This window comes from Melanerpes formicivorus, unplaced genomic scaffold, assembly GCF_026170545.1.
Source record: "Melanerpes formicivorus ecotype bairdi unplaced genomic scaffold, bMelFor1.0.p_v2 SCAF_7, whole genome shotgun sequence".
NCBI lineage: Eukaryota > Metazoa > Chordata > Aves > Piciformes > Picidae > Melanerpes > Melanerpes formicivorus.
This window is the reverse complement of record NW_027142359.1, coordinates 23,725,858-23,741,439: the sequence shown is the minus strand read 5'-3', so window position 1 is coordinate 23,741,439 and position 15,582 is coordinate 23,725,858. Positions and strand designations below refer to the sequence as shown.

Here is a 15,582-nt window from a genome sequence, read left to right as displayed (position 1 = left end):
CTGCATGTAATCCTGATCTGTCGTCTGGAGGCGTGCATGGTAGAGCTAGAAAAAGCTCAGAGGAAGACTATTAAAGGACATCATCAGACTGCCCAAGTGAAAATTCAGCCTGGAAGAGTGGTGACTGAGTTAGAACAAGATAAAGTCACAAGTGGCAGGGAAAGCACCAACAGGTAGTGGCCATTCAGGTTTTGCCACTGTAAAGGCTGAGAAGCATCCAATGAAACCAGCAGATACCGTGTTCTAAAGAAGCAAAAGCCTATTCTTCGTTCTACAAGGTGCAGTTGAGCTGTTGATCACATCGCAGCAGGATGTTGTTTGTGTGGGGAGTTCAGTCTGTGTTCCCTCAGACAGCAACTACACAAAGTCAGGGAAGAAGCCACTGGCTCTGTCTCAGAAGGACCTTGAGCTTTAACATGTTGGAGCTTTGGGAAGGATTCTGGAATAATATGATTACCCTTTCCCCAGACAGCCTCTGCTGGCACCGGTGACAACAGGATGCCGGACGGCGAGTGGCCCAGTCTGGTTGTTGGTTACAGGCCAGAGGAATGCCAGTTGTCAACTAGCTGCTGACTTGCTTTTGACATTCTTAAGTGTTTTGCTAAATCAGAGAGGCAGGACTTGTTTTTCCTATCACACTTCCTTTAAATGTTCTGTAGTTTTGATGTTAACTATCAAGAAGTACTTCTTAAGACAAAATAATCTCGGTGCCTAATTTGAACCTAGGTGCCACCACTGCTGTTGTGGATGTACATAAAAGGCATGTTTGTATCTTATCTGCATACACTTCCTTCACACTGAACATATTGGCTACTCTTACCTCTCTTCAGTTAATTATTTTTAAAACACTTTTTCTTCAGTCCAAAAATACCAGATCTGCTAAACAATACCCACCACAAACCTAAGCTTTATAAGCATTTTCAATCCGGATCAGCATCACTTACTCAACCTCTTAATCCGTTCATTTACAGTTCTCCTCCTTTGTAAGAAAGCTGATTTTATATGACACCAACATGTCAAACAGTGACTTTTTTTTGTAAGCTTTAATTACTTCTGGAACAGCAATATTGAACTTGCCCAGTCTTAGTGTAATGTCTTTTCCTTCAAAGCTGGATTAATTCTGTCATAACCCAGAAAGGATTTTCCAAAAGTGTTGTTTCAGTGAGTCCATTCTTGTCTTAATGCTGGAGTTAGGCACACAAGGGCTGAACAGATATGAAAAGGCAAATGCAGTAACACAGGCTGAAACTGCAGAGCAGTGGGTGCTGAGCTAGGAATTCTCCTGCTGCTGAGGCTGGGGTTCAGGTTACCCTGGTTGTTCAGCAGCTGTTGGAAGTGGCGCTGGTGAATGGAGCCCCTTGTCTGGGCAGCAGAGCCAATTACAAGTGTCTGGGTTTTGCCAACGGGAAGTGGCGCAGCAGCCAGCAGCTAAGTTTAGTGCCATGGATTTGCTTCTCTGACTTCATACGTGTGTGCTCACACTGCCCCCCCCAAAAAATCCACCAGCCCATAGGACTGGGAGGGAGCAAGACAACTAAAGCTCCTTCAGCCAGGGCTAGCTGGGGATCTCCTGACAAGCATCCACAGTAAGAGTTTTCCCTGGTTCTGAAGTTAACAAGCCAGCATGCAATTTTTGGGCAAGCGTTCATGCTAAGGCTTGGCTTTTCTTGGAGGAAAGGAAATGCTGGTTTATTTTCTAGGACAAATATATTTCAAAGGAGGCAAGATCACAAGAGTGTTTTAGTCAAATGAAGTAAATATTTTTTAAAAGGAAACCCCTTCTTTGTTCAAGAGAAGAAAATGGCTGTGAACGGTGGCGTGAACAGCATATTGGTTACTGACAAGTGAGGTTGACAGTTTGGATCTATTTTTAGCTAGAGAATCATTTTATTATAATTTTTTTTTTAAACCAGAACTACAGTGTAGCTTTGGCAATTGCTACATGTTCAGTGTAGGTGGATGGAACTGAGAAGCCACATCTGCACTAACAGGCATTTTGGGATTCTGTTAAAAGATTAAACTCATGTACTGGAAAGTGAAGCTGTACCAGCTCACCTGGGGAGCTCTGCCCTCTGAATATCCTCCAAAAGGTAAGTAGTGCTGCCTGGCCAAGGCACATGCAAAAATAATTACTTGAGCCTCAAGATGTGGCATCAGCTCATACTTGGGCTGTTAGATTGACATTTTCTTTCACCTCTGAGATTACAAGTCAGTGAGTTAGTCTCTAACCTCTCTTTCCGTGTTTTCCCTCTTAACTAGACAGGCTAAAAATAAATCTCAGCAAGCCAGCTGAGAAACAGTTTAATGTGGTCATTGTTCCAGGTGCTGAGTCTAAGGAGGGTGCCTAATACTGTAAGGCTTCTAATAAGATGTGATTATGTCACCTGAAAGGCAGCTTGGACATTTATGTCAACGTCAGCTCAAAGGTCTGATCAGTTAGTGCTTTATGCCTGCAAAGCAAACCTCTCATCAGCTCAACTGCGTTATTGTAGATGTTTCTGGCTTGCCTAGGACTTGGTTGAGCCACTATTTTTCAAGTAGTCTTTTTGCAGAAGAGCTCTTACTTCAAATATTTGTCTTAACCCTGTGAGTAAACAGGTTTTCATTTGATTTGCTCAGGAGTAGATAATATCTTGACTTTGATCTGGCTAACATTAATGACTCCTCAGGAATTTGGTTGGAGTGAAGTGTAATCCACATCAAGCAACTTCTTTCCCAAAGTACTGATTAAAAAAAGTGTTTAATGACTTGCTGTAAGCTGTCACAATGTTTGGCCATCCCTCCTTTCCTGGAGAAGGACTGGGTGACCTAATCCTCCGTACTCTTCATACTGGAGAGGCTTACTGGAACTTACCTCAACAGAGGAAGAATGTCAAACAGACTTTTGATCTAAATGTATGCAGTTTCCTAATAACCTAAAATCCAAGTGACCCTTCCTTTCCCTAAAACTCATTGTGGGAGTAGTTACTGTCCACTATAGGCAGAATTCAGAGGAACAAAGACTGGAACTTCATCACCTCAGTACTCAATGGAAAGAGGTAGGTAATAGCATCTAGAGCTGGTGGTCTCTCTGCTTGTTTCTAAGTAACAGCAATTGCCTTGCAAAGCTGACTGGCTAGATAGGAGCTGAGCAAATCCTTAGTAATTAAGAGAGCAAACACTTTGATACTCAGGAATTTTCAGAGGTTATAGTTATACCTGTTTGTTTTTAAATTGCATTAAAATCTCATGCACTTGAGGAATTAACTGTTGTGCTGTTGGCTTTTGGGTTTTCACAATTAAAGCACAATTGAAAAAAGAAATCAAATTGGTAGTTGGATTCTGATGCTTCTGACTATTTGCAGTACCTGTGCCAGGAAACATCCTGTCGTGCCTTTTAACTGTTAGGTCCAGGTCTTCTGTGCTCATGTGAATTCCTCACCTTAAAGTGTTTTGGGTTTTTCTAAACCAACCAAACAACCCCCCCAAAAAAAACCCACCCATGAACATCTAAAAACCCACATCATTTTGCTAGCTGCAATTATCCCAGAATCACTTCCCTGCCAAAGTTCTGTAAGGACAGAAAAATCTTAAGAGGTAGTGTGCCAGTTTGTACTGCAGATCATCAATAATTCATCTGCTTTGACATTCTCTCTTAGAACAGCAGTGCTACCAAGTGCTTTGGTAGAAGGTTTTTTACTTACAGCCCATACAGCTGTTGATCTGTGAAGAGATTTCAGCATCTTGCATTCAACAAGGAATGAATGCAGACTTTCAGATTGATACTTAAATTAAGCTTGATTTTATTCACACTGGATTCTGCACCAAAAAGATACTTCTTCACCAGAACTGAGTTGAGAAGTGCTGCATTAGATTGGGAAATGGTATACGTGTCACTGACACCTGAGCAGAGAAATGAGAGACACCTCTGTGTGATAGCACTGATAACAAAAGGGGAGGATAGCTAGAGCCACTGAAAACAGGACAGGCAGTTCCTTCTATCAGCATTGATTTATTTGGGTTTTTCATTAATTCTTAACAAACCTCACCTCTCGTAATGTTCAGGTAGACAAAGCATCAAATACTTCATACAGTGCTGTAACTAAATCTGTTGAGGTCAGTTTGTCTGCCCTAGCAATTAAAATGAGCAACAGCACAACCCTAAACCATGTCTTCCCTTTGATTTTTATATAAAGTTAGCCAGAAAGCACATCTTCTAAGTGAAGACCAACCACTTGAACCAATAAACAAGTGCATGGGAATATCATATGCAGCAGTTTATCATGTTGCAAAATAAATCTGCTCTGAAGGGGTGAGGTGTGGAGAGCTTTTAGTTTTTTCTCTCTCTGTCTATCTTTGATACCAAAGATCACTTTTATTAGATTTCAGATTTTAATAATTGAAGCAAGACAGTGCTACCAGCTTGGCTTGACACGTTTCTTTTTATATGATATGAGCTGTTCATGATGCAATTTTGTCACTGACTGAAGTCTCCTCCTACTCTGTCTCACCCAGTCTGGTACCATAAATAGAAACCTATTCCTTGCCCATCCCGAGTTCTTGGCTCGGAGCTGTGTTTCTTGGCTTTACCCAGTGGGTTGTTTACAGTGCTTAAACCTTGCACCACTCTGTGGGAGGCCCAAAGACTAAGCAGGGATCTGTGCTTAGCTCAAGCAAACCACTTCATTAAGCATCTGGTTGCTTGCAGGAGAGGAACACCTTAGAATGGCATTTGGTTAGGTTGCCTGCGTTTTACCAAAGCCATCTGTGAGCTGTCTGACCCTTTTACACTGGTGTTTTTCATGGCCACACATGTCAGCAGAAAGACTAGGTGGTCCATTTAGGTAAGGGCTGAAGTCTGGTAAAGGGTTAAGAAAGTTCATAGGCCTGCTTCCATGCTACCACATTATTAGACAGCGGGAACTTGGTCTGTTCAGCCTTGGTTTGCTTTTCAGTATGTAGTTTGCCTTGAGTATTTTTGGGTTAGTAGGAAGTGCTGAGACTTGGCTTCAGAAACAAAGCTACTGTAGAAGTTGATACTGTTCCAATCATGTCAGCAAAATAGGAAACCAACTTGCTGCTGTGTTATCAATTTTGTTTCCTTGTATTCATTAAGGGAGAAATCCTCCCACTGGCAAGCTGGTTAAAGATGTTGAAGTCTAGTAATGTAAAGATACAGTGGAAAATACCAGTTGTACTAACAGCCATTAGCTACTTGTGGGCTGTCTTCTGTGCTCTCAGTTGACCAATGGCTATTATTTGGTAATCTTAAAAGCAAGCATATGGAATGAGTCTGTGTATGGATATTTATAGTTTGAAAATCAAGGTGAAAGATTGTGGCAGATGCAGGGATCTTGGTGGCCTTGCACAAAGGTGTCCCTTTGTGAACGGGGGGGCATGTGTAAAGGCAGAAGACAGGAGGCTGTATACAACTCTGTATACACAGAGTTGCAGCCTGTGATTTTTTGATGTAAAATGCTAAGACACCAGGTGGAGAATGTATGCAGTGACCAGCATTTACCCTATAACCCCTTCTTTGTCTCCCTTCCCTTGACAAACAAGTTACTTTGGCCTGCTGCCAGCAATACCAAATCCTTTGCAGAGCTGTATTTCCACGTACACATGCTTTTGTTTCGTCAGTTGGTTCATAAATTCAGAGGGTAATATTTTTTCTATTGTTCCCTGGTCTGTGCATTTCAAAGCAGCACAGTCAGCAAGATTTCCTTGCCTTCCACTTTTCCCCACCACTGGAAGAAGTCAAGAAATGCTTCTCAATGAACAATCTTAAGTTGTACAGGAGGGGTAATCACTCTCAGGAAGCAACTTTGAAGGGTACCACAGGGAATGATCCAAAGAGCAGGGAAGAGCTGCTGTGCCTGCAAGGTGGATTCTTCCACCGAGGAAGCTGAGTAGAGCAGAATGAAGATTTTTATAGTGTGCAGTTATTGTGAAGGGAATAGGAACAGGATGCAGGTGTCAAGGTGGTGACCCAGTGTGAAAAAACTGTCTAGGAAAAGCAGTTGTAAAAGAAGCTAGAAAGATGCCTGATTTTATTCTGCCTGTCTGCACTTGACAGGACCTTACGACACACTGTGGGGGGATACCCCAGGTCCTTCCCAATGAGAAACACCTCCAGATGAGCAGCTGGAAGGATTGAGGCAGAGAATTGCCTGTTGCAGGAAGCTTACAGCCAAACGGTTCCTTGTCCATAATGCAGTGCTGGCCTTAGTGGGTTGCTGTCAGGAGCTCGTTAACAGACCAGCCTTTAGGCTTTGGCTAAGGATCTCTTCTCACAGAGGCTAAAATTGAAAGGGTCAGGAGAGCTATTTGCAGGTTACATTATTAATCTAACCTGACTTTCTGTTGATGCTTCTTCATTCCAGAGACAACAATTACTAATCTGTTGTGCTTTAACTAAAAAGTCACTTGGTTGTTAACTACCTTTACTATTACAGCTCAGGCTAATGGTCACAAATACATACCTAGCTGGCCATTTTCTGGTACTATTTCAGACCCACCTGAAAAGTTTGTTTTCTACCTGTTTCTGAATATGAAGCTGTGCTTTCACTACAAATTCTGCTTGTGCTTTAGGTATTAATTGGTAGACAAAGGTTAGTACCAGTGTAGTTAGGAGTACTCAGAGCACATAATAGAGGGAAAAAACCAACAATCTGCAAGAGGCAAAACCAAAAAATAAATAAAAGCCTAGGAGCTCTTCAGTAAAAGCATCTCAATTCTTGACTGCTGGGTGGTAGGCTGCAGTATTGACTGAGCTTGGTTTTGGAGAAGGAAAGAAGGTCACCTACTTGTCAAAAGCTTGGGAAGACAACAGTGTGTAGGTATCTAAAGGCATTTTCTTTGTCTAGTTACTCTTTCTACCTGTTAGGTGATGGTAACAGAGGAACTCACATCACAGGCCCCATGGGGAGCTCCTCATTACCACAACATCTCCACAGTTATATAATTTCCACAGCCATAGCCTTTAAAAATACAAATATTTGGAATAAGCCAGGTTGCTCATTCCTTCCTTACCTTTAGTGTGATCTTCATCACCTGGGGCAGCTGCCTTTCTCTCAGGACAGTGGAGTTTACGGATTGTAGAAATGCTGGTGGCTTGTCTTGGTGGGCTTCTGCAGCAGCTTCTCTCTCCCTGCAAAGACCAACTCACTGACTTCCCTTTCCCTGCTCCCTTTTATACCCCTCTGCAGGCCCACCGCCTTCCCAGGTGTGAGGCTGCCATGCTGATGCCTTGTTCCTTAACCCTTCCTTGGCCACGTTAGGAGAAACCTGCTCTGCTATAAACCATGCAGCCTTTGCTAGAAAAGTAGGGCTTTGAGGAATTCATCAAACAAATCCTGTATTTATTTAAAGGGTAATTTGACAGTGTCCTTTCAGAGAGCTGCCATGAATCTTAATAAATCACACAGGTCAGCCTGAGAGACTGCACTGCCCTTACTTTCTGTTTCTTTCTGAAGTCCTGGGACATCCAGGAGTGGTTCCTTGCTCAGTGCTTGCACATCTCTTGGATGTGTATTTTCACTAACACGTTTCCTGGTGATTCACGTAGCAATGGCACCAGCAATGGTATGTGGAGTGGAAAAATGAATCAGGCTGGGCGGCCTCTTAATGGGTGATCTGTTGTGCAATTTGTAGAGAGGAATTTCTCCAAGGAAACTGTTTGCTTTCTTCCCAAACACTTTGTTGCCTAACTGTTAGTGGAATAAAACTCTGTCTTTATAGCTCATCTCAAAATTGTTTCAACTTGCAATCCAGTCCCCACATCCTCTGTTTGTTCAGCACTCCCTGGGAAGCTCCACCCTCACTTCCAGCTAATGACCACATTAACCCACAGCTTGATTTTTCCCAGTCTCTCCTTCATCTGCTCAGCAGCACTTACGTTTTCATTGGCCACCAGACTTGGGAGTGGGGGTCGTCTGCACGTGGTGGCATTTGTGCTGGTAGGAGCATCTCAGGACTTCTTGGGTCAAGCAGCCTCTTCTGCTTGCTGCAAAGCACAGGATGATGATGGGGACGGTCCTCTTCCAGTCTAGCAGCTATGGCAAAGAGGGCAAGCTGCTCTGCTGCCTTGGCGAGGAAACCTCTGAGCCTGGTGTGAGTTTCACAGGTACGGTGTTCAGGGATGTAATGCTGTGCTAGACCTTTCCTCTTTTTCTTCTCTGAGTGCTTCAAGGAGGATGTGGATCCTTTCAGGTCTGTGTTTGTCTTGTAGTACGAGTCCAGCCAGGGGCAGGACTGAGACTGGCTGCTTTTATCTGGGATTTTGTACTATTGAAATGTTTCATTTTAATGAGCAGTTACATAGATATATGTTTCAGAAGTAGAGACCACTTCAGCACTTGAGGTGACTCTCAAATTTAAGCTCTTGGACCAGAGAACTTAGTAATTGCAGTGTTGGCAGCAGAGGGTGGGAGACAAAACACCCCTTATGTGTTGCTGAGTAGGAAAAGCATTCATATCCGGAGAGAAGCAAATTGTATTGTGGGAATAAAGCAAAGGAAGGAGATGGATGAAGCATAACCTCTTCTCCTGACCGTGGATTACTTGTACACTACATGATGATGTAACTTTTCCATTGTATAGGAAATTGTGGTAGTGATACATGATTTGTGGTTAGCCCTTAAAAGGAGCTGATACAAACCTGAATTTCCCAACTCATTTCCTTACTCTTGGTGTGAATAGAGCTTGCAGCCTATTCAGTTGGAGGAGTATTATTTGTGATATGCTGTGGTTATCCTACTGAATTGTATGCAATCATGTTTCACTGACTTTCCATATCCTTACATATTGTATGCTATAGATCCCACACCAGACTGAGCAGCATAGGTTGTTATGCAATAATAATCTGCAATAAGTACTTTTGTATCCTGATAAATTCTCTTTTGGTAGAGATCAGGTAAGCTTTACAGTTACTTAAGCATCCAAGTCACTCTAAAGATGAAAGTGAAGGAAGTTAGTGAGACTTGAACTCTTAAAAGCAGTTGATTTTTAGGTAATGTGATTTTTAGGTAAGCACTGTAGCTAAGTGATTGAAGCTTCTCATCAAACATTAACTTCTGCTGGCTTTTTTTTTTTTTCCCTTTTTTTTCATAAAGTGTGTGTTAAGAACATGTGCCAGCCTCCCAGGCATTCCTGAGGAACTGGTGGTAGTCCCACATCTTCTTTCTAGTCCTTGCTGGTGATCCAGCACCACACCACAAATGGTTTTGTGTGGGCAGAGCTGCTCAGCACTCAGCAGCAGGTGGCATTTCTGCTGGTTTTGCCTTGGCCAAAGTGCCTGCTGCTGGGCTCAGCCTGGTCAGGGTTGGCTGGTCATAGCATTTGCTGCAGCAGTTCTAAGGCTGAGCCGGTACTGGGCTGCTTCAGGCTTACCCAGCAAGTACCTGCTAAATGCTTCACCCTGTGCTGTCTGTATTTTCAGTTCAAGAGCTGCTCTGGCATGAGAAAGAAACTTCAAATATGCTTTGATTTACAACAAATGCATCTAGTTTTGTTTAAAACCTTTCACATTTTGGCAGATAGGTAATTAGAAGTAGGAAGTTGCTTAAGCACCATTAAGGTATTTTGGAGCTGAAAGGTGTGACATTTATGGGAAACACTGCCTTGCTTTTAGGTTTGCTCCTCAGCAGAGATGTGTAAGTCATATTTCTTGTATAGCACATTTGCTGAGTGACTTTGCTCAAGGCACTGAAACATTTCTCTAACACAAGTCACCATAGGAGTATAAAGATGTGTTATTTAATTAAATATGTATTTTTACTCCATAAAGAGAGATGGAACTGGTGGTCCTTTGTGCTGCTGAACAACTGGACATGGATATGCCCCCACCCAGCCCTAAAAAAATGGCAGTGGGATGTTGGCCATGCTCTAATGTAGGTAGCTGAGCAGGCACCGAGGTTTCTCCTCTTTTCCATGGCAGCACCCAGTCTGATGGGTTAGTGTATTGCAAAACTAATGGCAGTTGTTAGTTAGGAACAAGAAGTGTATGCAAATACTGCATCTGCAGACAATGAATTCAAAGAAGTGACATCTTGGTAGATTCATCTCTAGTCACTTCTGTTACTGCTTGGAGGGCTCCTTTGGCAAGAGTCAGGAGGCAGGCTCTTCAGTAACTGCAAGATGAGCTGGTTATGCAAGCAGGATAACTGAATAATTACCAGAAATGCAAACAAACCCCACTAGGCCACACATTTAAAACCAAAACAGGGCAAACCTCAACCATTCACTTTCTCATGTACCTACAATACAGTTGAAAAATTCCATGTGGATGCTGGGAACCCCCGTTACATCCTCCTCTTCCAGGCTCCAGCTCTGTCCTGTGACACGGATTTGGCATACGTTTGCCTATTACTTGGCACAGGCCTCTTCCTGTTTTGTGTCTCGGTGACTTCCCAGTTTTCCCATCCTCTACTGCATTTCAGCTCTTTGTTTACTCTGAAAGTGCCTCACAGACTAGTTCTCCTCTCAAATGTCAATCTCATGAGAGTGTGGAGAAGGGGATAGTTCCATGCACACATTCTTTGGCAGTGGTCTGCTTAAAGACATCCTGAGCCTGACTTCTCAGCCTGTCAGAAGTGGGCCAAAAGCAAAGATCATTTAAAGAGGACTTTACATGCTTAGTGCGTTTGATGAAATGTTTTTACAGTGTACACTTCCATATGTAAGTTCTGCAAGAGAATTCAGAAGTATATATCTTGGGATGGGAACTGGAGTCAGTTGTGTCAGCAGAAAAAATATTTATGCCTTCATATTTATTTACCCCCTTGAGCAGCCCACGTGTGAAACCACATCATCACTCTTTCTCTTATCTTACTATTGAAGTCTGTTTCTGGGCAACCTCTCTATGGGTTAGAAAGTCTTGGCATAGCACCACTATGAAGTTGTCAGACATTTCTGCTCTTTATTACAGTTCTTTCCAAAACACCAGTGTATTTAGGTTTGTTTTTCATCATCACAGGAACTATGGAGACTTCTTTCTTTTGTCTATAAATGAAGTCTGATTTCTCCTCCCACTCTCTTGTACTATGAAGTTTGCATCAGTTGTCATTTGAAACAGAAAAATAGAACTGCCTGGGTATTCAGAAACACTGCTGCTAGATACTCAGCATCACCCTTACTGCTGTCTGTCCGTGACAGTCTCCAAACTCTTATTCACACAATCTTGAAATGGTTTACAAGTCACCACCATTCCTGCTAACACTGCATCAGTTACTGTCCAAGCCAGTAGGTCTCATTTGTGTCACAGTTTAGTCTGTCTCACCTATGTTTCTAACATCAGTTTCAGATCCAGCCTGTCTGCTGCAGCCACAAAAGCAATAAAGACATAACCCAGAACACTTAAGTGTCAAAAGGTTTCCTTCAGTACTTCACCTAATTAAAAAGCACTTTTAGTTTCTCACTCTTTTTTGATCTGTGCTTTTATCTACTGCTCTCACCAAGCATATCTTCTCTATGCTTAAATGCCTTCAAATAAAGGTTTACATAAATAGCAGTATCTACAATATAATAAATGTTATATACATAGCATGCTACTTGATATATAGGCAATTAGTCACCTTCTCCAGGCCCTGTTAGAAGTAACCTGTAGAAGTAAGAGTCAGCAAAGCAGGGATTGAAAAGCACTGATCTAGGATGTACAGACCTGATGTTCCCTTTCCTGCACATTGTGCAGTAAGAGCTTCCTTCTGCTCTGTGGTGGGTTTTGATCTGCTTGCAGTGGTACAAAAGGTTATTTCCTCTTCTGCTCTTTCAGAGGCCTTGCACCGCCCCTATGGTTGCGACGTTGAACCCCAGGCACTGAATGAAGCCATCAGATGGAGCTCCAAGGAGAACCTGCTCGGAGCCACTGAGAGCGATCCCAATCTCTTTGTTGCACTTTACGATTTTGTAGCGAGCGGTGACAACACGCTCAGCATCACCAAAGGTAAGGCTGGGAATTGCAAAGCAGCTACTGGAGTGAAAACTGAGTTGCAGCAAGCAGCAGAATCCTTCTGCTGGTCCTGTGGGAGCAATGAAAGAAGATGATTCCCTAAACTGGTGATGATAAGCAGCCGTTTGCTCTCTCGCTTGTGTTGGAGAGACACCTGCTGGGCAGTTCTCCCCGTACAGACATCAGTTTTTGCAACACTGGCTGTTCCCATCCTAGGCTCTCCAAATCATCACCCCTATTTTGGAAAGGGGCAGAGGAAAAACATTATTGATGATAACAGAATTCAGCACTTTCAACTGGGTCAAATCAGCAATTAAAAATTGCCCCAAGATGGTTTTGTCTCTGTTTAGTACATTTAGCAGATACGACCTGCTGCAGAAGCGTTTTCAGTCGTGTGTCATTTAAGGCTTCAGGGACACAAATCTCATCCCTCCAAGGCAAAAAGGTCTTTCCAGTCTAAAAAGCTGGACTACAGAAAGCTTTTTGAGTTTATCAGTCACAGTGCAGTGAATTAGGGAATGGTGTCCTCAGTCTTTTGTCATAAATACTTACAGAATCATAGAATTGTGTTGGTTGGAAAAGACCTTTAAGATAATTGAGTCCCACTATCAATTTAACACCCCATAGCCATTAAACCATGTCCCAAAGTGCCATGTCTACATATTTCATGAACATCTCCAGGAATGGTGACTCCACCACTTCCCTGGGCAGCCTGTTCCAATGCCTGACTTTTCATAAATAAATTTTTGTTGATATCCAATCTAACCCTCCCCTGGCACAATTTCAGGCTGTTTTCTCTCATCCTATCACTTGATAGTAGAGAGAAGAGACTGACACCCACCTCATTCCAGCCTCCTTTCATATAGTTGTAGAGAGCAATGAGGTCTCCCCTCAGCCTCCTCTTCTCCAGACTAAACAATCCCAATTCTCTCAGCCACTCCTCACCAGACCTGTTCTCTAGACCCGTCACCAGCTTTGTTGCCCTTCTCTGCACACATTCCAGCACCTATAATACCTTTCTTGTAGTGAAGGGCCGAAACCTGAACCCAGTATTCCAGTTGTGGCCTCACCAGTGCCAAGTACAGGGGCATGATCCCTTCTCTACTCCTGTTTCATATGTAGCAGTTCAGTTATGAGCTTGCCTCTGCAGATTTGTGTTGTTAAGTAGTGCTTATTTTGCTGTTCTTTTCTATCTGGTGCCAGGTGAGAAGTTGCGAGTCCTGGGTTACAACCAGAATGGTGAATGGAGTGAGGTACGCTCAAAGAACGGGCAGGGCTGGGTCCCAAGCAACTACATCACACCAGTGAACAGCCTGGAAAAGCACTCGTGGTACCATGGGCCGGTGTCACGCAGTGCAGCAGAGTATCTGTTGAGCAGTCTCATCAATGGCAGCTTCCTGGTTCGTGAGAGCGAGAGCAGCCCAGGGCAGCTGTCCATCTCGCTCAGGTACGAAGGGCGTGTTTACCACTACAGGATCAATACCACCTCAGATGGAAAGGTAAGGATCTCTGGATAATGCTGTGGAGGGAAGCAATGAAGGTGTTAAGAGGTGGTACAGAATCCCAAGTTGCAGACTGAGGGGTGTATGTGAGAGAGGAGAGGTCCGCTGGTTGACTAATGTGAAAAAGGAACATGTATGCCAAGAGTTGGGTGGGAACTCACTGAGCACCACTTGGGAAGAAGTGCAGACACTACTGAAAGCAGCTAGGGAGCAAAGCTGCTTCCCATTCATCCACTTGGAGCAAGGAGAGCTCTGTAAGCTAGCAGTTTTGATCAACATTTTGAAACCTTGATCAAATAGCAGTGTGAGGTGTTGAAGCTGGCCTGTGCTTAGCTACAAGAGTCCCAGTTTTTGGTCTTGTAAAAAGCAGAAGGCAGGAGCCAGCTCTGCTCTCAAGCAATGGCTTAGATCTAACTGCTTTCTGTAGATAAAAATTCCACAGATTAATATTAATTTGCCCAGCAACATGAGAACAAAGACTCCAAAGTCTTTCTTTTACCTTTTGGGTTTTTTAAACCTGCTAGAATGCTTTTGCTGTAGCAGTTTTCCAGTGTTACTGAGAGCTTCCAGCTGCCTTCATTTAAGCAGGTTCCTGGCTTGTTCCCCACAGGTATATGTGACTGCAGAAAGCCGTTTCAGCACGCTAGCAGAGCTAGTGCACCATCACTCAACGGTAGCAGATGGACTGGTGACAACTTTGCATTACCCAGCACCCAAGTGCAATAAGCCCACTGTCTATGGAGTGTCCCCCATCCATGACAAGTGGGAGATGGAGCGGACTGACATCACCATGAAGCACAAACTTGGGGGAGGGCAGTATGGCGAAGTGTACGTTGGTGTCTGGAAGAGATACAACCTCACGGTAGCTGTGAAGACATTAAAGGTGAGATTTCAGATTGTTACTTGCAGTTCATTTAGTCACCATTTATGATGAGGGTAAGGAAGTGGTAACACTCTCAGTTATAGCACCTGATGATATGAGTATCAGAAAGTGGAGTGTGCTGATCTGCATAAAATCCATGCTTGAATCACAAAACTGGGTTGGAAGAGACCTGTGAGGTCAAGTCATTAATCCAGCACTGACAAGTCCATCACTAAATAATGTCCTTAGCACCACATCTACACATCTTTTGAATCCTTCTGGGGATAAGGATTCCACCACTTCCCTGGGCAACCTAAGCAGCTTAAGAGTAGCAAACAATGTTTGCTTTTGAAACATCAAACTTGCAGCAGTGCATGTGGTTTAGGAACATCCTGGAGTTTTGGTCCAGCAAGCTCCTGCAGGAATATCCTGGTCAGATCTCTAGAAATGGTTACCAAGCCCACTTCCCTTCCCTCAGAAAGCTTGTGGAAGCTTTACCAAATCAAAGGTGCTGGAAATATCTTCCACAACCTCTCCCCTACTCCTGGGGGGGAAAAAAAAAATCAGCTTCTCTTCCTCTCACCAGCTACAACTGCTCTGATGTAGCCACACTGGCTACCAAATAGGAGAGCCTCATGCTTTCTGGGTACTACACATCTACTTGGTCATGCTGCAGGTCAGCCAGACAGCTTTTCAGGGCTGTTAGAGCTTGTTTTGGTAAAAAACAACAAATCAACAGAATGGAGATGAGAATATGTGGTGTTAAGCAGACCTTGGGTGTGAGAATAAGTTTTTCCCTTCTTTTGCCTCTCTCTTTATCTAGGAAGATACCATGGAGGTGGAAGAGTTCTTGAAAGAAGCTGCTGTGATGAAGGAGATCAAGCACCCAAATCTAGTACAGCTGTTAGGTCAGTGAAATTCCTTGCTTTTTCTGTTCTTGCTTGGGTTTCCACCAAAATGAAATCTGTCTTATTCCAAAAGCAATGGCAGATTTTCCTGTATTTATATAACTTTTGGAATCAGGTCAGGTTATGGGGTGGGATTTTTGACAGCTTACTCCTTTATGTGGTATTGGAGCTAAGAGACATTTTAAATAAAACATCAAATGTAGTCACTTCCATTAGTAGACAGCTTTGCTGTTAAGGCATTATATAAAAGTCTGCAAGACCAGCCTCCTCTTAGTTTGTGCCCTTGGCCTTAGATGTGCTCCAGGGTTCAGTTTCCAGGGTCAGATGCCTTCTCTGCTGTGTTAATTCAGATTTACAGAATTATTTTGGTGACTCATTTTAGGG

At 43.2% G+C, this 15,582-nt stretch overlaps 1 protein-coding gene across 6 annotated transcripts in view; it reads left to right on the top strand.

Moving 5' to 3' along the window:
• Positions 1-15,582, top strand: part of ABL2 (ABL proto-oncogene 2, non-receptor tyrosine kinase) — a 56,065-nt gene that overhangs the window by 23,555 nt on the left and 16,928 nt on the right. For 3 of the 6 annotated variants that reach the window (XM_068141415.1, XM_068141417.1, XM_068141414.1), the window contains exons 2-5: positions 11,750-11,920; positions 13,130-13,425; positions 14,039-14,311; positions 15,114-15,198. In XM_068141415.1, coding sequence (XP_067997516.1) covers positions 11,750-11,920; positions 13,130-13,425; positions 14,039-14,311; positions 15,114-15,198 — 825 coding nt within the window. Of the gene's footprint in view, positions 1-7,831; positions 8,105-11,749; positions 11,921-13,129; positions 13,426-14,016; positions 14,312-15,113; positions 15,199-15,582 lie in introns of those variants that run through there. The other 3 variants (XM_068141416.1, XM_068141418.1, XM_068141419.1) reach the window with 3 other exon arrangements.